The sequence below is a fragment of the Oxyura jamaicensis genome, chromosome 8 (genome assembly GCF_011077185.1).
Source record: "Oxyura jamaicensis isolate SHBP4307 breed ruddy duck chromosome 8, BPBGC_Ojam_1.0, whole genome shotgun sequence".
Lineage (NCBI taxonomy): Eukaryota > Metazoa > Chordata > Aves > Anseriformes > Anatidae > Oxyura > Oxyura jamaicensis.
In genome coordinates this window covers 19,471,524-19,497,407 of record NC_048900.1, presented here as the reverse complement: position 1 = coordinate 19,497,407, position 25,884 = coordinate 19,471,524, and the positions used below count along the sequence as shown (strand labels likewise).

Below are 25,884 nucleotides of genomic sequence, written 5' to 3'. Positions count from 1 at the left end.
CTGCTACTGCTACTACTGCTGCTGCTACTGCTACTACTGCTGCTGCTGCTGCTGTCCCCAAAGGGGTAGAATGTCTTTTCTTTGGCTTTAGACTGTCTTGCTTTCAGATTTGTCTGGGTCCCTCCTTGTGACGCTCTGTTGTCAGAGTTGCTGCTGGATGGGCTGCTCTTTGTACTTTCAGCACTTCCGCTGGCACTGCTGGCACTGGATGAGGAACTTCTGTATTTTCTTATTCCCTAGTCAATGACACCAATGGAAAAAAATAAATATATGTGTACATATATATATATATATATTTTTTTTTTTCTGTGTCCCTACAGAAGACTGTAAGTAAAATCAGATATAGAGGGCTATGAATCTCTGCTTCCTTAGAAGACAAGATGTGTACCTGAGATAGCATTCTTGCAATACACAATGAGGCTAATACATAATAACGTGTTAAAAACACACACAAATAGAACATTATCCCAGAACCTTGTGTGATAATAAACGTTTAGAAACTTGATCATATAATTACTTGTAACTAGTGTTAGTAATGATAGTGCTATAGCTATGACTATCTCAGAGCAAGTTGTATGGGTTGGCGTCACACCTCTTTGCTACAGTTGCAGTAGCTGGGTGGTACAGACTACCTTCTGGGCACACATCTATTTGTTGTCTTACATAACCATGCAAGAGATCTTTAGAGAAACTTACAAAACAAACCCTTCACTATATCTATGGCAAAAGATATGAATTTAATCAAAAGACCTGCAGAAAGAGTTGTGTACCCAAAAGCCTGTCTTTATTTTCCAACTTTTGTTTACCGTCTGAATAAATGAGGTTACTCAGTAAAGTAAACATAAACAACCAAGCTTTGTGTATTGCCTCCCACAAATCTAGAAGTGGATTTTTACAGCAGTACCTGGTCATCAACAGTGTCATCAAGGATTTTCTTCACTCTTTTGATTGCTTCTTGGCTGGAAGATGCTTGTGTCTCTGGATCTTCAAATCTTACTAAGCGTACCATTTTTGCAGGAGCTTGGTCCCCAGCTTGAATTGTGACTTGTATTTTTTCAATAGGTGCCTCTGTGTAAACTGAAATTGCACAACAATTAGTATCACTGTTAGTAGTAGCAACTGAATAACAAAATAAGCCAAATTTTGCTATGATTTATCCAGACATTCTTCTCCGTATATACATATAATATATATTGCGTTGAGTAACTTTAAAAAATATTTCAGTAATAGCTAAAGTATATACTGGCAACAAGTGAATTTTACAATATTAGCATAATAACAGATTCTTTTCATGTCCATAAATAGAATGATCTTTTTAAGATTTAAGTCAAGTAAATTGTGAATTGGATTGCTTAACCAGATAACACTATGGGTGAGTGAATCAGGCATTAGAAAGGAACTGAGGTTTACTCTTGAATTGCAAAGAAAGGCCCAATGGTTAGGCCTGATACTTAGGAGACCTAGATTCAGTGGCCTGCTGTGCTTTTGCTTCTTATGATCATGGATTAAGACATTAAGAACTAGATCCTGACAGGGTTAATCCATAATTCCCTTTAAGAGTCTGGGTTTTAAAAATGTAGCTACAGGATTCTGCATCAGATCTGCTGCCCATGTCCAATTGCTCTTTGCTTGCATCCCAAATCCAATGATTCAGGATGCATCAGACACGCTCTGCAGGTACAGATCAGCTCTGCTTGATGCTGGCCATGCAGAGAGGTATTGCACTGCATGGCCACTTGCTGTGAAAGCTGGGAAATGGTTGCTCAGGCCAATGGGGGAGAGCTGGATTCCTCCTGCAGTGGGGTCTGCAACCAATGGTGGCAGGGCTGAAAGGTCTAATAGTAGTTCTAGTGGTATTTAAGATGCTATATATATACATAAAGATATATATATATATATATGCACACATCCCCACCCACCCACTTTCTTTTTGTGCACAAATGTATTTACCTGGCTTGAAGCTCATTCTAAGGGCATGTTCTCCAACTAAGTAGTAAAGAGGCACATTTCTGATAAATGCTGCATGTACAGTCTTCCTCTCAATACACACTTGAACCCCAAATGTACTTGCATTGGAGCATATAGACTGAACAAATGGCTCCTTCTGGGAAGAAGAATGTCCAAAGGAGAAGGAATTTCCTGATGAAACATCTTCTACAGACTGTCGGTCCTATTAGATAATGCACATATCAAGTTAAACTAGACAACATTAAGAGAAATACTTGTATGCTAAGAGTCCTGTTTCAGTAATAGATGCGTATATTATGCAGAAGGAATTAACCAGTTTATCTGAGATTGCTAGGCTGTGATATAGAACAACTTGGTTTTCAGTTGGACAAAGTTATCAGCTGAATGCCTTGATTAGACTATCTAGAGTAAAAGGAGATTCAAGCTGTAAGAGTGGAAAATTATGTCACAAGATAATTCTAATTTCTTCATTTTGTTTTCACAGAGTATTAAACATGTAAAAAGATTCTTGAGCAATCTGAGCACGCTGACTGGTAGTTCTTTCTTTTGCTTTATCATTGGGTTAAACTACAGAACCTTCATCCACGTCCACACAAATTCTGTCTCACTTGAGATCTGACATGAATGTGAAAATATATTAACTAGAGATATATTATATATAAATTATATATGAATATAATATACTAACTAGATCACAGAGATTTCCTAGATGGCCAAAGCCTATAAGATGTTTGAAATTTCCACTTAAAGATATGTAATTTACATGTAATAAATTATGTTTGCAGAAGAGTGAATGAAAATTAATTAAAATTAGAACCAAATCCATGAAATGAAAGCTATGATTTCCTGGTGCAGTGAAGCAAATAGCAAAGAACACATAACCATAAGCTTTCTTTTCATACATAAGGCATAGTTTGAAATTATTTTTTTTAGTCAGTTTATCATGTCTCACAAAATTCCAAACTTGCATGAACCACACAGAAAAAAAAATGGAATTTTAATAGTGATCCTTTCTTTCTGAAGGGAATGACAATGATACTGGGAAATGCTCTAATCAGTGTCATTTTGTCAGTTGCTGCTCATTCAAGAATAACCACAGAGTGAAATATTTTCAGGAAGGGCACAATGGCACAAAGATCTTTGCTTGTTCCAGGATATTGGAAAATGCTCCAGCTGATGGTACATTTACCTATTGACTTTTCCATATGAAAGTGCTGTACTCACCCTCTTTTTGTCTCTTATTTTATCTGAAAAAACTTAAGAGTTGCAGGATGACAATGAAACCTGAAGAGGACAATGTATTCCTCACCTCTCTCAGTATTTTGTTGAATTAATTGTCATGGTGATGCCTTCACGATGCTGCTCATCATAGAAAGCCTGTAGTGGCTTTTATGGAAAATTGTAGCTCAGGAAGTCCTTTGGCTTGACACAAAAACTGCCTTCCATCCTTGAATCAGGGTGCCTATAGGTGTTAAATTTGGCTCTGCAAATTGATCACTGGAGCATCTCACAAAATATTTGTGGCTGTCCCAGGAATGTAACGATTGGATGGTGATTGTAAAGCATTTTAAAGATTGTGGGCCTATCCTGTAGATGGCAGTGTAAAATTAATTACCAAAGCAAATGGTCTTTTGAAAAAGTGTCACAAGTCTGTTGCGATCACACTCCAGATTTTAAAATAATGATTCCATAGGGCTATTTGTGTTATTAGATTGAACCTGACTTATTCTGTGCAAAGTAGCTTTGGTCAGAGGCGAGTCGTACATTTTCCTATGGTGAAAAGAAATGGTCTCCCACTGATTAAAAGCCAAAAAAAAAGGATAGTCAGACACTACATCAGTTACCCTGATGTTATCAGTCTCGCCTGATGCAGAATCTGAATCGAAGGACATCTTCATTATGTCAGGCACTGCTTCGGGTCGAAGAACTGGAGTCATCTTACTAGCAGCCAAATCTTCAATATTTCGTGTAACAGCAAACGTCTTAGACCTGCAGAATAAACATTTAAGGGAACCTGTATAGATAAAGCACTGCTGAGGAAAAATCCTGAAAAATGCCTTATAGCACATACTCAGAAACAAGTATCGTACCTTGCAAATTGCTTTACAGATATTTACAGCATCTTTCCTGCTAGTTGTATTTTCAAGGATGGCTAAGAGTGAATAAAGACTTGAACCAATCTTGGGCCAGATATCTCACAGTTAGGCTTTTGCAATCATGTGTTGAGCTTAAAAGAACTGTACTTGGTGGGATCTCCATATACCTAATGGCTTGAGAACAGCCCACTTAGAAGATGGGCTGTGGACTATGCTATTAAATTTTTGAGACTCCTATTTTGATTTTTTTTTCCTTTTAAAATTTTAAACTTCTGTGTATTCACTGCTAAACTTGTTTCTCATTTCCTTTAATATAATAGTTGGAAAAATATTGTCATAACTCCAAAAAATAACATGAGGGACTGGGGAGGTACTGAATGTTATTTCCTGTTCAACACTTTTAACCTCAACTTGTCAAATTAAGTGTCTCCAGCTTGATCTAACTGTACTGGTACAGACACTTGGCTTGGAAAGACATCACAGAGAGGATGTGTTAGAAGGTGAAGAGCCTACTTAGGTAAATGTGTTCAATACATTGATTACAATGTTGTGGGGTCTAATAGTATTAGTAAGGATCCAGGACAAGTGATATAAACTATGGCATGAGACTGAGACTCTCATGGCTATATATTCTGATGCCCTGGCTCCATAACCTACATTCTTCACAGTGTTGTGACAACCATGAGTTTTGTTTTCAGTCACAGAAACATCTTGAATACTAAACATTTTTGACTGGTGAAAACCTATTTCCTTCAGCTAATAAAATTGTGCTAGCTCTACCTTATTAGCCATTTATCATAGCTAACATCCAGCTCAAAATTCCCCACATACTGTTTCTCACGTAAGAAGTTGATCTGCTTGCCCTAGGGCTTTTGTGGTTCATCAATGGCGGTGGCCTTTGTGACAGTAAATGGAAAGACGATCTGCAAAATGGTCTCTATTTTAATATGGTCCGCACTGTACTAGCCTGAGCAATTCCAATCTAACCTATTTGAAAGATGAATTTGTATTCATTTGATAGTGCTCTCTTCCTCTTGAAGGCTCCTACTGTGCTGTGTGCACTGTAAAGCACACAATTGCACTTCATGTGGAACACCTCAATAAAACGTGTGTCACCTGTGGGCTTTGTTTTCTTTTCCATCTCTCTCTTTTTTTAGATAAGGACATGACAGCAACGCTCCACGCTGGGTGAGAGGAGAACCTTGAAGAATGGAATCTGAAATAAAATATTCTCCCTAACAAGCTGAGGGGATAAAAGAAAATACAAATCAACTTGCATTTCAGATGGCTCATCTGGGTAAAGGGACAAAAAAGGAGATGGCTTTTATTTTAATCCCATTCAATAATTCAAATGACCACTGAACTGCAGTCTGGGTCTCCAAGCAGAAAGCTCTGGGGTTTCTTTCCCTTTTTTTTTTTTTTTTTTTTTTTTTTTGGCATTTTTTATGCCAATAATCTACTTCTGCCACCTAATGAAAGTAGAGGATCGATTCCTCCCTGTTGAGCACAGAGAGCCAACAAATGTAGCTGCATCACAGGTGACACATGTCAATGTCTGCAGAATCACACGGCACAGTAAAAATAGGCTACAAGAGCCAGCTCTAGTGCTTTAACAAGAAAAACAGTCACAAAGAAGGCCTAAAGCTATGGTATGAAAGAATCTGTTCTCTCTGATCCCAACACAAGGGAGAAAAAAATAAAAGGGAGATTTTCCAATATGTATTAGTGGGTTTTTTTTTTTTTTTTTTTTTTTTTTTTTTTTTTTTGGATGAGAAGAAGCTGTGCTATAGTATAAGCCAAATTCACTGCAGGGGTAAGAGACAAGCAATTCAGCTGTGTTGGGCCCACTGATATTTCAGGGAGAGTGGCCTTACACATGGGGACAGAAGATCTCAATGTCTGTTTAAAACAAAAACAACAAGAAAATCATTGAAAAACTATTTCTCCAGGTTTTAAAGCACAGCATGACATCATATCCAAAGAAATAAGAAGCAAGAGGCAATTTTCCAACCAGATCTTTAACTCTCTGCTATGGTGAAATGAAAATGTTTGCCTTTCCTGCACGTCATCCTTCTGACTTTGGTGCAAAGGTGTTACAAAAACAGAGGCTTGGACTGCAAGTCATTTCTCTCCTCTATCCCCAAACATGCAGCATGGTGAGCTCATGCACTGTGTACACTGGGTCTTCTCCATTTTCCATTATATGTTGTATACATGTTGTGTACAGTGTTGTAATTTTGTCATTCAATCGTATAAATGTGAAGCAATTTCTGCTTATCCTACAGTTAAAACAAGCAAAAAAGCCCCATGGTAAGAGATCTATTCAAGATTATGTATATACTTCAGTAGCCTGTCACTATGAATACGTGATATATTTTCAAATTGTATTCTCTGGCAGCTCTCCATATTTATCCTTTAATCACAGGACTCTAATTTTCCCTTAAATTTATTTGATTTTTACTTCTTCCTGTAAATTTTGTTTAAAAGTATGTTTAAACAGCCATCTGTAGTATACCAAATAATTATGCTAAAAGAGCCTTAAAAATAACTATTATTCTTAATTAAATTTAACTTTGATAGAATTGAATTGGAACATATGCTATATATTCTCTTCATGATATGATTAATTGTGCTCTGATTTTTGCTGTAAAGAAAGTTGAGTCCTTAGTGTACTGATTTGTCTTGGGAATGCAATCTCTCTATCACCAAAGTTTTCAGGCTTTAATTTTTTATTTTTTTGATTGCTCACCTGAATTTCTTTTCCACTCCTGGATATTTATATAAATTCCACAACTGTGACAGGTTATAAACTGTACAATGGGTACGATGTAACTGAACTAAACACTGTTGAAGACTGTTTACTTCCTGTGTTTGGGTGTGAGAGATGAAAACTAGAATAATTTTACATCCTGACCAGCTTTAATGTCAAGGTACTACTATAGATAGTAACTCACTGACCATCAAGACAAGTGTCTAATACTAAAATATTTCAAACAGCTGAAAGACCAATGGTTTTCTAGAACCATTTCTTCAAATAGAACATTTCAAGTTAATATAGGGAAGTGTCAGAAAATTGCTAAAATATTGAATTCAATAGGTTTCTTATTCTTTGGTGGAGCTATGCAAAAGGAAGATAAAGTCCATCTTAAACTAAGACTTTGGACAGAACGTATATACATCTTTTCTCTATATATATCATTCCTGGTTGTTTTTCTTCATACCTTTAAGATTTTACTTTGTTTGTTCTTTGACCTCCTCAGTGATGTGGTTGAACATTCTCTAGTTATTGCTTTGCCTTCACTTGTACTCATTGCTGTTTCATTGCTCTGTGTGATTTCCACCAACCATTTGTTTTGTAACAGTGAACAGGAATGCTTTTTGGAGAAAAACTGATGGTGCTAAATGTTAGCTAGCTTTCTCATATACTTGGCATTATGGAGCTATTTCCAGCTGACTACTTCACTTTATAAATGGTAATGCTGAAGGGTCTAGAGGAGGGCTTGGGCTGGAGCTGGTGGACTCTGGCTACGATCCCCTATGTCTGTTACTGACTTGTTTTATACTTTCTGGCAATACATTTAACCCTTTTGTGTCTGATTTAATTTCCCCTTAAGTCAAAGGAGGAAAATATTTTTTATTTTGGTTTGCCAGGAGGATCTTTCTGCTAAAATTTGTAGCTCTGCCTGAGGCTCTAAACTCCATCACAGTGTCCAATATTCTCATTCCAGTTCAACATCCTTACTGAGTTCATTAATATCCACTTTGTCCTCTCCAATGAGAACTAATGAGATCAGGTGCCTCCTGTCCCTGGTGATATTGGGAGTATACTGTCCTGGTATTCACAAGAAACTGAACAAAACATTCGCTCATGGTGCCACAGCAGTTTGCACACAGATAACAGACTCTCTGTTGAAACTCCCCCTCTTCCGTGTGGAGAACCTGATTACAATAATGATTGATGGAGCTGAGGAATCATAGTAGGGAGGAGGATGTGATGTCAAATACCTAATAGGCAGTTCTGTGACCATTGAAGAGCAAGGAAGAATAATGATTAGCTTCTGTGGTGGCTAAACTGAAGAGACCTGCAGAGCTTCTCTGGGCCAGCAGCCATGAATGCTAATTGTGGCTGGATCAAGCAACTGAGATCTTTTGTTATGTCTGTATTCTTAGAGCAGAAACTTATTAACATTTCTGCAGCTTGTATAATAGCTGATTTCTGTTGTCAGTGATGCTTTTTTTCTTTGTTATGAATTTTCAGCTTGTCTTTCTCAGTGTTTTTTCGTGTGTGTGTGTGTGTGTAGGTTTTTTAAGCTTTGGTCTACTGCTTTGATTCCTTGGACATACTCGTTCTGTTTCATCCCTCTCTTTATACTTGTATTTCCATCTGTTTTAATTTGTTTGGCATCTGGCTACAATAGTTTTCCAGAGTGTATTGTAATTGCATACACTGATAATAAATCAGGTAGACCTAACAGGCAAGAAAACCAAATGGCAGCTACAGGGTAACAAGGTAAAAACAGAAGAAACACCAAGTCCTCTGTGCTTCCAGGCAACAAATGCAAATATGTATGGGTTATCTGTTACAACTGATAGAATCCAGGTGGCTTATATTTTACCTAGTGTCTTCAACCCAAATATATATATTGGGATAGAAATTTTATGCCTTGTGAGTTTCAAATATTTTATGAATCTCAAAAACTGAGAAATGGTAATTTTCAGGTCAAAACCACAGAAAGTAAAACATATTTTCAAGCAAAGCTTTTGTACATGTCCTTTCATTTAAATTCAATAAACTACACTGATCACTCCAATTACTCAAGCTGTTAGTCAAAGGCAAGATCCCTAAGCGAATGTTCCATTTAATTTGGAAAGACTCTACAAGGCTACAAAGAAAGATAAGTGCTATGACTCACCTTACAGTAAATAGGTTAGTCTCTTCTTTACATGCAGGAATTTCAGCTTTGATACTTTTTTCCTTCATCTGGACAGTGGCAATAACATTCACAGGTACATGAGCATTAATCTTGGTGTGTGTTTCCAACCCTGCCTGGATCATGTTTGTGTTGATCCCAATTACAAAGGTCATATCCTTAGCCATGCTGAAAAGTTAGAACGAGAGGGTAAAATTATGTACATACAGCAAACAGCTGTTGAAATTTTTGTGGCCTCTGTCACTTGGAAATACGATTCTTTCAATTTATGAAAAATATTTACCTTAGACTCATTTTGGATCTCAGCCTAATGTTGGCTTGCAGTAACTCAGTCAATCTGAAATCAGACCTTGGAGAAGGTGTAATCTGTGCTTGAACTGTTAGAAAGAAAGTAAACAGTGTTAAAAATCCCCCCAATCCTGATAACCATATTTGTTTTGCTCAGGTATTGAAATACTTTACCATTTCCTGCCACCTTTGTGACAGAAGAGTAATAGAAGCTGGTCTCCATTGGGAACCCAACACAGGTAGGCACGATACGACGGATCTCAGAGGACAGTAAAGCCTTGGTCCACTGCCTCCCTATGCCACTTTGAAGGTTACTGATTAATCTCCTTATTGAAGGGATTTTTTCATCAGGTCCATACCATGCCTGCAATTACAGAGTTCAACTTGTCTAAATAAGATGAGCTTGAATATCATGATCTGTGTCATTAACTGTGCCTCAGGGGAAGGTCTGCCAGCAATGATTATAGCTAATCCTGATCAAAGTTTGAATTTATTTACCTTAATACTAAAGACAAAAAAATCTCTTGAATTAAGAATTTAAAAAAAGGGGGGAGGGAAATGTGTGGAAGAAACAGTGTTTTAAAGCTTCTGGTGCTTTTCTATCTGGTGGTGTTTTTGAAATGATACCTGCAATGCATTTTGGATGGTATTTTTGTCAAGTCCACCAAAGAACAACTCTTGGCCAAATATCTTCAGGTAGCCTGAAGCAAAAGGTTTGTCACTCGGGAGTGCCTTCCAGTCCGAGAGCTGCATGAGAAGAGGAAGAAAGTCTGACTCTTCATAACATTTGGCAAACCAATACCTGACAGATTTTCCTTTTTCCTGACAATTTACCGTTTTCAGGATTTCCCTGAAGTCATAGTCAGTCTCCCAGTCCCTGTCAGGAGAGTAACCTTTAGCAAACACCTCCTGCAGTCCTTCAACTGTTATTCCCACCTGTGGGATGAAGCAAAATGTAAATGCCAATTGGATGATGGTCTTGTGAAGGTGTGAGGAGCAAACTGCTGGTAGATTCAATTACCTCAAAGGGATCAGTAACTCTTCCAAGGAAATGTGTCCGCAGGTGGGATATTGCTGTTGTTGGAATTAAGCTGCCTGCATTATTCAGTACCAAATATTTAGCTGCCAGTCCACTCATAAGGAAGTCTGAAGAGAAATAGGTAGTAAAACACAGCCCAGTTAGTATTTTAAAGCCACAGCGTGCAGATTGTATCAATTTACTAATTGCATAATACAACTGATACTGCATGGTATGAGAAAGGCCAGAAAACCCAGCTATAAAACTGATGTTATAAAACAGTCACAAACAGAATATTCTGCATTCTTGAGCAGTTAATGGGCAAAATTACAAGTCCCCTGCTCATTGCATGGGGGATATGTTATTTTTCCAATTGCTTCTGCTATATCCTTTACATCCAGTCAGATTCTATAGTGCCAGCATATGAAATGCACTTACAAGACACCATTTAAGGCAACTTGACAAAGGGGATCAGAAATGAAAACAGATTTGCCATCCTTTGTAAATGTTTAGTTTAAGAAAAAGGGATATAGATGTCCTGTAAGGACAGATGGTGAGGTGTAGATTTGTTTTCCAGATGACTCAGAGGCAATTTAAACACACCTCGTTCCAAATGCTGTAGCTTTTTACATAAAATGAACTAATTGTTAAATAATTGTTAACTATTGGATAAACTTCAAACAAACATAATTTCTGTCTATTTTCTCTGCTTTAGATTTATCATCTACAATGTTCTTAGGGACAGATAATCAGTGCAGAACACAATTATATGTTCTTCCTGATCTTGGCACAGCTTTATGCAGTCCTGTTTTCTGAATTAAAGTAATCCCAAGGCTTTTCTAAGTTTCCTTAAGTTTCAGAATGAACAAGGGCAGCTCAATATGTAGGCATCCTTTTTGTGCTTCCTTTCTTCCAACCCTCCTTCCTTTTCCAATACTAGATAGAGGACAAGAAAATATTTAAGAGTCCCTATGTTAAATTTCTGCTATCCTTGTGTTAGACATAGGCATCATATACTGATTAAATAGGCCCTAGAATTCTAACACCACCAGAAATCAGCTTTGGAAATCCAGGATAAGTGCAGAGCCCTAGAAAATGCAGACTGGTAATTTCAATACCTGTGCAGAAATTACTGATGTATTGTAGGAAATATATTTTCAAATGTTTTCTAGAATCATAGAGTATCCTGAGTTGGAAGAAACCCACAAGGATCATTGATTCCAAATCCTAGATTTGTAATGAGAGGGAGTGAGACTTTGGCCTCTTTCTAGAAAAGGAGTGATTAAATTCTCATAAATTATTTAGCCATAATTTGAAGACTAGCTTATTGCTTGGTTCACAAATGTTGATTTTTATGAATACTCAGGCGCATGTGATTTCTCTAGTGCCACTCTCTGTGTTTCAGACAAAATCTCACTAGTATGTTAACACCTTGTCATTCTCTTTTGAATTTGTGCATGCTGACAGAGGCCTGAATGATCCTTGGCCCTAGCTCATTAAGATTAGTATCTCACACTAAGTTTAGTAACAGATTACAGAGACTAATTTTGATTTCTAATTTCTCAGGACAGATTCCAACTTTCCAGGTACTTTCTGTTGGAAAGGCAATCCACTTAGTCCGCAAAATCTGTATGAACTGACCTTTCACTAGGTCACCTTCACTCTCCGTCTGCAAGAAGCTCCTGTGTTACCCAATGTGCTATGCACTATCTGCCTACAAAATATGCTGTTCAGTAACAGCTCCTGTGATCAAAATACAAACATTTATGCTATCCCATAAAAGGCAATTTCCCATGGCAGAGGAATCAGTGGAGAACCTTTAGCAAGCAGCCAGGGAAAAACCAAAAAAAACCACCCCAAACGAACAAAAAAACCCACCACACCACCTCACGTTTATTTTCCTATAGAAAATAAAAAGCAAAATGGTATCACACTGGGACATTACTATAAACTGACTTGAGACTTGGAAATAAGAAGACTAAATTTTCTCTGAATGAGTTTAGCCAGAGCAGTCCTAGGTGTTACATGTTCTGGCAACTACAATGAGACATGGTACTTTTGGCAAATTTATTAATGCTCTTTTTGTGTGGATGTTTTCTAACCCATGATATCTGTTAGTTAAAAAAAAAAAAAAAAGTACTTACTGTTACTTCATAAGAAATGTTGCTGGTAAATACGTAAATGATTAAACAAAATTCATCAACTTAAAGATAGTAGTTTTCTTTTTTTTTTTTTTTTTTTTTTTTCATACCTTAGGCATTATGTTGCTCTAATGCTCTAAGAAAATATTTAACAATGAAGAATTCTACTAACTCAGTGAGATGATGCACCATAGTCACTTCACTATGAGAGTGTGATGTTACCTGCATATATCTGACTAAATATTTTACCTCAAGGAAGAGGGAAAGGAAAATCGCTGATCAAATAACACAGTCTTTGATACCTATGAATATTAGTAAGCATATTTCATTATATAAATCTGTAGAAAACCCTGTGCATATTGAGAGTCAGATTCTGTTAGTTTCCGTATTGAGCAGTACCTGGCTCGTCCGTTTGATTTCAGTGGCAGTGTGCAGAGCACGAAGCACTATTTGAGATGGCCATGTGTGACAGATTCCAGATTAGAGGTACATTCAACTGACATTAGTGCCTGTCATTAAAAATTCAACACCTAGCACCACAAAGAACTGTGATGCTGAGGGCACATTTTTGTTTTTAGCAAGAAAATAGGTACTACATTACTGCTGTCACTATGGTAACTCTTCTAGAAGGAACTCACTGAAACACATTTCACCCGTGGCTAGTGGTGACAAATCAAATCAGAAAACTGGAGGATGGAACCGCCTCCCACACCAGTGTAATTGAGGATTGACTTCACTTAGCTGACTGAATTATACAAGCCTAAGAATTAAATAAGTGAGAAAAGGAACACGTGTTCCTTAGTCTTCAGGATGAGAAGTTTAAATTTCACATCTGCATTGTAACCAAATTTGTGACACTGGCATTCACCAAGAATTAATAGCAATTCAAATTCAACTATTTGCTGCATTTTGAGGCTACAGCCAGAACAAAATAATCCATTTCACATAGCCCTCTGCCAACTACTCTCCTGTGTACTGCACCCTTCTTTTCCACTGTGCAAAATTACAGGCAACTTCATTTTTAAAACAAAAATAAGGAGAAAATGAGTACCTAAAACCTGAAACACATATTTGCTTATTTCTGGAAAATGTATCTCTCTATGAATGCATTTTAAATGGTACAGAAGTTCACACAGTGTGTATTATCTACTGTATTTCTTTGGGCACTCTCTGCCTCCATCTCTGAGGAAGCAAGCATGTGGTATTGTGGTTGCTGTGGTATATATTATACTCAGTTTCATTATAGACCAGACTAAATGGTCATATAAAAACCATGAAACAGGGGAAGGGCAACAATAAGATCTACAAAAGTCTTCCAAAACCCCCTCCCATCCCAAAAAGAAGGCAAAAGTACTTGCACATTTAGCATTGCAGGTTTCAGATGTTTGAGTCTCTTTTTCTATTGACGACTTTGAAAAGAATCTTTATATATACCAGTGAATAACAAAAGTGCTAAAATCATCTAAGTCCTTCTTTAGATAAACAGCATGTGTAAGGAGGCTGTGTTTGTAGATATAATCTCTCTAGTCTGCCAGCTATGTATGCCAAATCACTGAGGCTGTCATGGTCATTTACATGGGGGAGTTGCTTAAAAAATCTCTACTGGGAAGAGTAACATAAATGGGAAATGGAAATAGGTACAATTTGGCCCAGAAAGAGATGTCCTCTAATGTGGTCGTCTCTCCTCTAGCTGCCAATTGATTTTTCTGTGTGACTCCCATTGATGTAACTGGTGTGATTTCGGATCCCATGCATGGATATGCTCATTCCAGTAAAGAATCTTGGAAAGAGGGTGCAAGAAAAATCTTTAGACAACATGCTTGAGTTAGCTGCTCATGGTTGCAATTAATTGTTACATCTGACCATTTTTGCTGTTTCACTAGGCACTGCTGTTGGGGTGAAGGGAATTTAGCATCATATTTGAATTCAGAAAGAGTTTTACATGTTCAGCATTGGTAGAAATTAATCCTCTTCGGCAGTAATTTAGGTCCCTTCTGTTTGTTTGGTGCTGAACAATGGTATGAAATTGTTAAGCAGCACTGAGACTACGGCATTTGATACAGAAACATGTGCCTCACTGGCTAATGAAAACAGAGGGTTAGAGCCCCATAAGCCCTCTGGTAATTTCATGCTGGCAGTGTGCAGTGCAAAATACAGAAGAACCTAAATACTCTCAAAATGGAGAGCCTGAGATTTATTTATTTATTTATTTCCACTCAATGTAGGAGAATATGGAGCAACAATATGCAGCTAGCCACCTGGCTAGTGCAATTAAACTCTCATACTTTGTTTATATACTTCAACCTGTATATAATTACCTAAAAAATCTTCAGGATGATTACTATGGGGCAGGGATGGGGGAGTATGTATCTCACCTTTAAACATACTGAAGCGGAAAATCTTGCTGAACTGATATCCAGATCTGTCAAATTTGGGACTTAGTAGTCTGACAGCCATTCTGCAGGCAGAAGCCCTGAAAAAAATCAGTGAGCATATCAACACCTCAGTTTGTCTGCAACAAGTTCTTCATCTAGAGAAATGAGGCAGATTTCCCTTACATCACTTGCAGATCTGGAGCTGTGCTTCTACCCAGGGCCCTCAGGTGAGAGTAGATGAAACTTGCCACTTGCATGCTAGGTTCCTTCAGCACAGCATCAGCTAATGTCATCAGGATTGGAAGACCTGGCTTGGTTTCAAGCAAAACCACTGCAGCTAACATTCGAACTCGAGGATGAATTCTGTGATTCAGGAAAATCTCAAGGGTGATAGCCTGGACCTGCAAATAATTCATACTTTCAGATTTACTCTATATTTGAAGAGTTTTCTAGAAACCATTCATCATCAGTGAATCATCTCTTCATCACTAGTACAGTAAAAAATTGTATTGTTTAATTATCATGGCAACAATATTCCTAGTTTCAGAGTTTGAGGGCAGGAAGGGGCATTATGGTAATATATTCTGATTCCTACACAATCAAAGCCATAGAACTTCACTGGATAAGCATTACATCAAATCTATTGTCCCTTGTTAAGAACTAGCAAATTATATCTGCAGCATAACCACGATGAAATGTAAGTAAAAGAGACTTCAAGAACCCACCACATATCTGAGATGTGATTTCAGTGATCACTGATCCCTACATATAAAGGTATACCTTATTTCTAACAATTTCTCCTGGGGCTCTTTCTACCAGAATAATAAAAAAAAAAAAAAAAAACAGTTTACTATCAATAACCTCTATGCCATTTAGGCAATTTAAAATTGTAAGCTTATGCAATAAATGTAATGTTCACAGTACTACTTGTGACTGATGTGTTTATCATGTACTATATTTAGTACCAAGACTAATTTTGTACTGGAACCATACACTTTTGCACGAGCTGCACTGAAGTGTTTGACACCAACTTCAGACAGGATGGCGATGGTGTAACACCATCTGCCCATCCCTGTGTGAAGTCCTTTCTGACTGGGACAGTGCATATACATGCTCTCTTCTGAAATGTCTGATTGAGAAAATTTCAACAAGCTTTGCAAACACCCTGAATGATGTCATTAATTTGACTATATTGATTATCAAATACCAAGTGTGAAAAGGATGCAGTAATTTCCTTCTAAATGCTACTAACTTTTCAAATGACTACTTTTTCAAAATAAAGAATAAAAATGACAGGCCATGTGTTAAGTCTGTTTAATGCAAATATGGGTGTGTAGCTGGTTGTAAACCAGGGATTAAACTGGTTTTTGAAAAATGCAAAATCCAGTCATAGTCATTAACCTGCTACAGATCAATTTTCTCTAAAGTAAATGCATATAAAATGGAACTAAACAGCAGTCTGGGTCACTTGTGGAAAGCTGGGCCAAAGGGCAAGCAGAGATACAGCATTGTTTCCAAACACCAAATCAGCTTTTTCCTTCCCCAGCAAATAACCTAATTTCTACCCTTGCTAGTCTCTCCATCCCCCCACCCCATTTTCCCTGTCTAGCTCCTGCACTTTAGTAAATTGTTTCTTTATTCTTTTGCTTAAAAGCATACCCTGGCACACTATTGTCTGTGGATCAATATGTGTACTCAAACTGGGAGTCATATGCAAAAAAATAATAGTATAATGGAAAAAATGATACAGATCAGTAGGAGAATAGCTAATGAAAGCCTTTTATTTTACTTTTTATGTTAAGAATAGTCTTATATAAAACAAAAAAAAATTCAATATCAAGAAAAAAGCTTGAAAATGTAAGGTTTCCTTTTAGAAGTGGATTGCTTTAAGGTGAAAATGATTGTAAAGTGATGTCTGTGGTAGATGAGATTATGCCTGTGTAGCCATTGTATGGGATATCTAATCATTATCTCGTTCAGGGACAAAAGTCACATTTAGTAAATGTTCTGTTTATGACTTAAACCCACACAATGTCTGTAAATTTGTAATTAGGATGCAAACCTCTAGTATCTATTTACAATAAGATCTGGTCTTGAATTACGATTAGATGTGACACTCAGTATTAAATGTCAATTCTCTGAAAACCTTGTTTTGTGGTTCTCTCACATACCAAAGTTGAAGTAGCACTAAACACATTTTGGTCAATAATTTAGCTTTCTGTCTAATGTCCTTGGAAAATAAATGTTTGCAGTGGAAATACTGATTTGTCTTCAACAACAGGGTAATGAATATATCCTTTTAATGGGATTTTTGCTGCTTTCTGAAATACTAGAGGTTAATGTCAAAAGGAATAAAACATGATAACTTAAGAATGGTGAAAGAATTAAAAAAAAAAAAAGCCCAAATATATTACAACTATGTTTGAAAAAAAATAATAATCATGCTACTTTCTCCCTTATTCCCCATCATCGATTAGCAGCATTGTGTTGACTTATTACAAGTACAAAGGAGACTGTTTTGTTTCCTTACCATTTTTGGATCTCTCATGCCTATATTTTTCAGGGCCATCACAGCAGTCACATGGACTTTGAGTGGCAGATCTGAGGCACCAGCTGCATATCCAGGCAAAAATTTCTTGATGTGCTTGATGCTGGCTGGATGTCCCACATTTCCAAGGGCTTTCAAAGCCAGGGAAATTTCTTCTGTGTTAGACTTGCTCAGTGCCTCTCCTGCAAAGCCATGGAGTAGCTGAAAAAATAAAACAAATCTGTTGAGTTCAATTCCAGCTCTTATCTATACTCCTTTCCACAGCCTATGTTTGAGGCTTCACTTTGATAATTTCAGTTTGTTCAATTCACTTATTTTATTTTATTTATTTAAATTATTTTTTATGCTCATGAATAGGACATTTTATTCATGGAAGTATAGCCAAGAAAGCTGCTATGCCTTAAAGTTATCTAGTAAGATTTTTAAAGACAAAATTAATGGATAGATTCTAGTTCCCACTGATTTTCAGGGTGAGTTGAGAACCCAGCAATAAAGTCCTTTGAATATCTCTGCCTAATGTTTGAAGACAGGTGCAAAAATGCAGATATAATTTAATCCTTCAGACCCTTAAATAAGATTCCTGAAGAGATACGGCTAGTGATGGTGTCCTTCAATGTATCTGTGCCAGCAACTTTTTAGTGTGGATTAATAGTTGGGAATCAGATCATCAGGTCACTTTGCAGCCTTCCTTGTAAGCAACTGGATCACACTTATATTTATGTGGCAAGATCAAAAATAGTTGTATGAAGACTCTGAACACGAGAAGAGAACTATATCCTAGCAGAAAACTTTTACAAAGAAAAAAAAAACACTCTACAAAAGAAACACAGATGTTATAGAGTAATTTCAATACAGTTCCTGTGTTTTAAAATATTAAAATTTTAAAATGCATTGAATGAGGCTACATAAACATTTGCTCTGGGAAAGAATTTCCATTCCCTGGCACTGGGTTTCTTAGATTTTATTAGTGCAAGAGCATTGGTTAGAATCATAACACAGGAAATTCATGTAGGAACATCAATCATGCCTACATACCACAGAAAAAATCATGGCAGGTACACAGTGTATTGGGAAAGCCCTGTTTTTACTGAGGGTGGTGGAATGACCAGTGTTCTAGATTGAGAAAACTTATTTCACCCTCTCTATCATCGGCCAGTTGGACAACCTCTGTAAACCATGACATGCACCCCTAGAATGGGAAAATGTTATTTACTGCCTATTTAAGTTGTTTTCAGGCATGCTGAGCAAAAACATTGCAGATCAGGGTTGTTAATGCCATTACTAAAACCTTATATTCAGTGTGGATGACTGGGCTCTGTTTCTGGTTGGAAAATGTCATGGATACACAACTTTGAGCAAAACCCTGGGCTTTTGTGTCATTAAGTTTATATATCTGTTAACTGCTTATATCTAGAAGTATTTCAGAGCAGTGCCGTGGGACTTCATTATTAATTGGCAATAAAGCACTCAGAGATACTCAGATAGAAAGTGCCATGAATTATATAAGGCTGCTTTTCACTCTCTTTTGTGTGTTATTCTGAAGATAAAAATGTTGTATTTAACCAACTGGGGTTCCTTTCCTCAAAGGAAACAATGTACTTAAGTGAAATACAGATTTCTGAATAATGAGGAAAGAACTCAAGGCTTAATTTTTCTTTTAAATGATACATAAAAATTTGGTTACCTGGAGACATTCAGAGCAGGAGTCTGATGAGGAGCACTGTTTGTGGCACAGTGATGCATAGCTGAGATGGCAAACCTTTCCAAGTACAGTACTTGAGCGTGGACAATGCTTTCTCACGATAAGCTGGGGAGAAAGCAGTTATTTGTTACCACCATTAATGAAAAGAGCAGCAGTATTAGAAACAGTGCTGCTAAATTCAAGGCAATACTAGGCCCTTTATTTTTTATTTTTATTAATGGATTTTTAGTTATTCAGTGGATATTACTGTATTTGCCAATGCAATCATAAAGTAATTCCAAGTAACATCTGGAAGGCAGATGTGTTGCTTTTCTAGTGTTTTGGATTTAAAGTCGGTATAGACTATAATCCGAAAGGAGAAATAAACCAGCTATGAAATAGATAGGTTATTAATTGGGCACATAATTCAAAAAGCATTCTTAGGTGTTTTATAATTGCTTCAGATATAGATACAAAATGAAAATTTGAGATCCATTGTGGATGGAGTTTGGTACTTTGGGCAGATAGGAATATTCATATAAATGTAGGAAATGATGGGAGGCAACAACACACTTCTTTGAGTGGGAAGCACAGCATTACCACACAGCCATAGCCAGTCTGTCTTGGCTTTTACAGCTGGCAAAACTGTCTATTCTGACATCCATGGTCTTTACTGAGGATATCTGCATTTGAGGGCAGAATTAGACCCTGCAGAATAGGAAAAAATTGTAAAAACGATTAAACCTCCTACATGGGCTCTATATTGGCATAATTCCCTTGATTTCAGTAGATCTGCTCTGATTTATATCCATCCTGCCAGGTCAATCAGGATGAATACATGGATATAACAAATATGTATTTCTTACTCCCTAGTCTTTATAGACACTCTGTTAGAGAGATCCAATCTGATGTAACTATAAAGTACATTTGGACAAAAGAAGACTAGAAACCACTGTTTGCAACAATAACCTCTGTCACTGGGGGGTATTTCACTCTTTCTCTCCAGTTTTATTCTGGATTCATTTTTGCCCTTTTGATTTGCATTCTCCTCCCCTCAAGACACTCAGGAAATAAACTCCTTTCAGCTTCGCTAGAGGATATAAAACCTTTATATTTTCAAAGCTTTTGCAATCTTGTCAAAGTAATAAATACAGCAGATGCTAAAATCAGTAAAGAGTGATTTGAGTGTTTAAAGAATCCTACTGTAGCTTCCTCCATCACGTCCCGAGTTGGTGTGCTTGAGTGCAGAGCCACAAGCACTGACTGAGCCACTTCCCAGTTGGTGAGCTCCTGTTTTTCCATTTTATGCCTCAAGAACCTGAGTGCACGGTGACTGGCCACTGCAGGAAGTATATCCAAAAAGTAGCGCCTGGAATGAGAAAGGCAAGGACCATTTTCCAGATCTGTACTTAAACACAATCATGCCAGATGGCCTCCAACAGAGTTTATCAGTAGAAGATTCACTATTTGTATTGTTTGTACCTGTATGCTGGTCGATTTGAGAACCGTTTCCACACTGACTCGTAATTCTCCTCATTTGCAGCACGGAAGAGGTGCATAAGCTTGAGGGCTTTTGATGGTGCATCACTGGGAAGCTGTTCATATGTGGTCTCTACTAGGTCTTGCAGGCTTTCTTCTATCTGTAGGAAGATTAAAATGCATGAAGCTCACATGCTGTTTCCTACATGCACTGATTCTAATCTCCAGCCAAAAGTCTGTCAGAGGCTAAATTTACCTGGCTTTCCACATCTTTTATTTTGAATAAGTGGACAGGAAGCTGAAGCAACTCACTGCCAAACTGGTACTGAAGTGACCCACGCGTCTGGAATTCTTTTGGTGGGACCTCTGCCATGTGCTTTTGCACATCAATCAAGGCAAGTTTCTGCCTGGAATGGAGGAAAGCAGAGAGATAACATCACAAGATGCAGGGTACAAACTACAAACTGTTTCTACCTCTCTGCATTACCATGCAGCTGCATTTTTAAAGGCTTTGGTTATTGAGGGGTAAAGATATTTACAAACAGATGGCATTAGGACACGATGCTCAGAACTGTGCTCTGAGAAGGTGTTCATTTACTCAACAGGGCTCAGATCAGAGCCAGTCATTCCTTCAACTGGAATAACACAGCTTGAGAATTTATGGAAGAAGTGGGAGGTGAGAAGCTGTGGCCTGAAGAAAATCACAGAAACTGTGTGTTGTGTCTTAAGGAATAAATTAAGGATTAGGGAAAAATAACTGGTGGCAAAGTTTTTCAGAAATTATCACTTAATTTAAACCTTTTAAGATGTTCATAAAAGCTTTCACATGTCTGTGCCTCCTAGATGATTCAAAAGGAATTGAAAATTATTAGATACAATAAGAAATGTTATAGTCTTTTTATTTGCACTGTTTCTATTTCCTCCCCATTTTGCCTTGCAAGCTGAATGTCCTGGGGACTGCAGAAGATAAAAGGTTCTCATGAAGTTTCAAATTGGATTTCCCAAACAAAGAGGGACAGATAAATTCAGGATTACTCTTTGGAAAAGTACTCAAGTTTTTGGAAACTTTCCAAAGAGTGCCAAACCTCTATCCTTTGTTATTAGGAATAATTCCAATGAGAGACCGTCTTTGTAAACATTTGCTGTCTGTGCTCAATATTAATCTAAAGAGATGCATCCTATGACACCAATTACATTCAAAATAGGTCATTTAGGACACTATAATAAAGTTAGGCATTTGTATTTAACAACTGAAAATATTCCAAAAGCAATACTGTTGTACTACACAGTATCTTAAAATCTCTTTAGAAAATTGGTTTGTTTATTTTGGAATTTCTATGATGATCTCCTGTATCACTTTCTATCTACTCCTTCCATACGGATTACAGAGAATGGCTGCAGAAAATATTGTATAACTACTTCCCAGACAAGACACTATAATTTTAATAGAAATAACTACAGAATCAGAAGAGATTTTTTTCTCTCTTAAAAGTTTATATATTGTTGAAAAGGCTTTTGGATCAGAAAGTATAATGTCAAGTACACTTTGGCAAATTTAACTTGCTTTTTAAAAACATGATGGATCTATTATGCTTTCATCTTCATTGTTTTTGGAAGGGATATATCCTAGAATATATCCTATCCTAGAATATCCTATCCTAGAATAGATGGCAAAATGTTAGACTCCAAAAGGAAGAACAAATGAATACTAAAGATAGGATTTAAATGGTGAAATATAAGTAAAACCTCTCTTGGCTCTAAAAGGTGCTGTAAGAGTCTTATGCTGAACAGGTGTTAAAAACCAACTCCAAATGTTTTAAGTCCTTGATGCTAGATTTTGTATTTATTTATTTAACACAGAGTATATTGCAAAATTAACTTCTGAAAAATCATATGAGACATCAATATCTTCCCAGCTACCTTTGTCCCTTTCTTCTGTGCAGTGCAAGAGATCATGCAAGAGAAAATGGGGAAGAATAAAGGTACTGCCCTTTCTGGGGGCTCTACACCTGAAGAAGAATAGTAAGGATGACAGTCTATGTAGTCTTGAAGAGATTCAGCTTAAATCAGCACTGGCCCCAGACTAACGATTACTCACAACAGCCTATAATTTCATAAAAGTACTACAGTTGTATCCATCTTTACCTTGACTGAATGAGATAGTAAAGCTGCTTTAATCTTTACTGTTCTTTTTATTTTGGTTAGCCAAACTGAAAATATTTATCATATTAATTAAGTTAATCATTGTTTTACTGACATGAAATTTCTGATGTTGCAGTTTCCAAAACTTTATATTATACCAGTAGATTCTTACAGAAAATGGAGCAATGCAAGATTACAGCAGTTGAAGAGTGGGATTAAGGTTTAATTCCGTACAGTGACAGGTAACAAAAACTTTCAATAGATTATTTTTATGCAGACAAATCAAAGTAATTTAAACACTGAAAATCTGGAATCTTGAGCAGAGGCTTAATTTCTTAGACAACTATGTTCTCATTTTGCCCCAAACTTGTTTAAAAAACACACAGAATTTTTACATGTATTGTTCCCAATCTTTTTGCAATAAAAAACAATTTCCTATCAAGGAACAGTTTTGGTGGAAGATTTGCAAACAGCCCACATTACTTAGGAAGTATATCGGAATCCCAAGTCCTATCTAGCTTTCTTGTGAACTAGTCTCCAGGGTCTCTTACTGCATTATTATTTTCCAGGGAACTCTCTTTCAGTGAGTAACTGTCTTTCAAAGTATTTTACTGCAAATATATTAGTTCACAGTTTTTCAGATGGAATTACATTTGTTTTGGCTTTTATGACATAAATCAAATATCCTTGAGAAGTAAAATAGTCAAACCCTGCCAAGTTTAGCTAACAAAATTTGGATAGTGATGTGCATGTTTCAGATTTACAACTAAGAGCGAAGGTTGTTTTTATGAACTGTTTGGGGTTTTATGTAATTAAATACTGGCAAACAATAGACTGTGGAAGTAAAGGATTTATTTCAGTTACGGAGTTTGACCAGATTACTGAGATGCTGAGTTAGCTGCTGAATTGAAGGCATATGTACAGTACCTTGCTTCCACTATAACATTTCCTCCTGTTATCTCATTGAATGGTGCAAACTGGTGTATTTCCTCGACATCAGCTTGTGTGATTACAGCTTCATTACGTGTGTATTTAATTTTGTAATTGTAAGTAGCAGTTGCCCGGGAATTCTTGTTTCTCTTTATAACGAAAAAAAGTAAAAAAGAACATAGAAAGTAATTTAACTTCTAAATTATGTGCCTTGAAGCTATTACATCACCTACTTCAACCCACTTATTTTCCAAGGCTGTTTTGCTCATTGACCACATGAGCACTTGATGTGAATTTTGCCTGTACACTTCCATGGGAGAGGTCAGGCATGCTGCCTGGCTCCATTTCTTTTACATCTAGTAACACTGCTAAGTGTTAACTGTTTTTTCCTTTCTCCCAGTGTAAGTCATTGGTTATTGCCTTGGGAAACAGAGACGCTTGCTGAGCAGAGCAGCAGTAAAAGCCACACAATTTCTTACTTCAAATACAGGATTATAATAAGACACAGAAGTATGTATTCTGAATAGCAGAAACTGGACTTAGCTTTTTCTTAGCTTTTTTTTTTTTTTTTTTCCTCCTAACAGAGAATGTGAATTAACTCATGTTGATAATTAATGGTTTCCAAGCCAGCCAGCTGAAGTATACGTATAGTACATAACGATCTGCACAACAGACCTCTGCTGCTCTGTGGATTATATTTTCATACAGAAAAAAAAAGTCTATAGATATAACAGAACTGACTCTTCTCTCACTTTGGGTGTTACAAAACATCGGATAATGTGGATGCTAAATGACTCTCTGCATATGAATATAAAATATGTAAACATGATACTGCGCTAATTTACCTGCTGGCAGGTCCGGCATGGATGAGTGTATGCTGAACCTGTGACCACTTGGACTTTCTCTTCACAGCTGTTCAGGTCCTTGGATTTGGTCACATAGACTAAGTTTGCTCTCTTGTTTTCTTGAATTGCATATGTTGTGTTACAAATACCTCCGATCCCAGCCTGGCAAAACAGAGATAGCGATCTTAGAAGTTTACCCCTCCACAAAGCTCCATCAATTCCTCACAAGGACTCTGCTGTTTAATTCTATATTTTCAAAATTCCTGATGGAAATGCATGCTTTTTTATTCATTGTACTCTCTAGAAGGAAAAATGGGATGTACAGATGTACTTTCATTTCCTTTTCACATGTAACAGGTTACCAGTAAGCCAAAACAGACTTTCCCTGAGAGAACTAAAACATTCAAGAGCTTCCCTGAGACAAGATCTGAAGCCTGAGAAAAGATGGGTAGTGATTTCCAGTTAAAGCTGTTGATTATGAAATATGATTTGAGGAATATTAATAAAAAGTGCCAAAATAACGTGATCAGTCAGAATGAAATCTCAACAGCAAAGTATTTTAAGGTTGGATATGACATTCTGCCCTTAAAATTTGCTTTTATAGATAGCTTAAAAATGCCTATGGAACATTAGAATATCAGATGATCTGCCACGATACGAACAGCAAGAATTAAAAAGAATTTCAGGACAGCAGAGTGTTGATTGTGGGTTTTCTTGAGTGTGCAGTTTTAGCTCAGATCTTCAATGATATTTCAAGCATATATATTTATAAGAGCTCTTAAATCTCCTCAGTCAGTGAGGAGGTTTTCGAGAGGAAAATATTTGATTGCATTTTAGGAGGAAGGGTTATTTTCATGATTTTTTTATTGTTATTGATAGCGTAGCCACTCCAGAGAGCAGCTCTGGGCTATGTCAGAACAGCAAAATGGTCATGTGATGGTTGCAAGGCAAATCATACCCACTTTATTTTTAATTTAACAGCATTCCTGAAGACACAGTGGTTTCAGTAAGGGCTAGGAATAAGAACCCCCATTCAGGCTTTCCAAAAGACTTGTATTCTGCAGATACAGGTATGGGGCTCCTCTGCAGACTTCAGGGTGAGGTAGAGACATTTAAACTTTAAAGGAGAATGTGGCTTGGTGGGACGAGTTAGCCTCATGCATTACTGGACTTGTAGGGTTATTTAATTCACAGCTAGCTCAGATATCCTTGCCCTACACCCTGTAGGCTGTGAAGTAGACTTGCCCAGCTTAGTACTTTAAACCTGTGTGCAGCTCGTTTTTGGGGACTAATAATGCTTATCTTCCATTACAGAGAGAGTTGAGATTGTCAAGCAAGTGTGCCAATGCTCATTAATCAGTTGCTGCCTCCAAAAAGCAAAGAAAACTTGGAAATGATTTTAGGAGGTGAAGTCGCATATATTGCTCAGCTATGAGAATGGG

The 25,884-nt window shown here is 37.0% G+C and overlaps 1 protein-coding gene across 11 annotated transcripts in view; it reads right to left on the bottom strand.

The window, feature by feature from the left end:
* The window catches only part of LOC118170580 (vitellogenin-1), a 43,656-nt gene that overhangs the window by 13,350 nt on the left and 4,422 nt on the right, over positions 1 to 25,884 (bottom strand). For 5 of the 11 annotated variants that reach the window (XR_004752791.1, XM_035332926.1, XM_035332932.1 and 2 more), the window contains 19 exons: positions 24,443 to 24,604; positions 23,595 to 23,746; positions 20,782 to 20,932; positions 20,529 to 20,686; positions 20,250 to 20,415; positions 19,050 to 19,172; positions 17,348 to 17,566; positions 15,001 to 15,218; positions 14,818 to 14,915; positions 10,305 to 10,429; positions 10,118 to 10,219; positions 9,911 to 10,030; positions 9,458 to 9,647; positions 9,279 to 9,372; positions 8,978 to 9,163; positions 3,813 to 3,957; positions 1,951 to 2,170; positions 905 to 1,077; positions 8 to 236 (listed from right to left, as the gene is read on the bottom strand). Coding sequence is in view for 10 of the 11 variants with exons in the window: in XM_035332926.1 (XP_035188817.1) it covers positions 8 to 236; positions 905 to 1,077; positions 1,951 to 2,170; positions 3,813 to 3,957; positions 8,978 to 9,163; positions 9,279 to 9,372; positions 9,458 to 9,647; positions 9,911 to 10,030; positions 10,118 to 10,219; positions 10,305 to 10,429; positions 14,818 to 14,915; positions 15,001 to 15,218; positions 17,348 to 17,566; positions 19,050 to 19,172; positions 20,250 to 20,415; positions 20,529 to 20,686; positions 20,782 to 20,932; positions 23,595 to 23,746; positions 24,443 to 24,604 (3,031 nt within the window). In the remaining variant the exon portion in view is untranslated. Of the gene's footprint in view, positions 237 to 904; positions 1,078 to 1,950; positions 2,171 to 3,812; positions 3,958 to 8,977; positions 9,164 to 9,278; positions 9,373 to 9,457; positions 9,648 to 9,910; positions 10,031 to 10,117; positions 10,220 to 10,304; positions 10,430 to 14,817; positions 14,916 to 15,000; positions 15,219 to 17,347; positions 17,567 to 19,049; positions 19,173 to 20,249; positions 20,416 to 20,528; positions 20,687 to 20,781; positions 20,933 to 23,594; positions 23,747 to 24,442; positions 24,605 to 25,884 lie in introns of all 11 variants that reach the window. The other 6 variants (XM_035332930.1, XM_035332933.1, XM_035332927.1 and 3 more) reach the window with 4 other exon arrangements.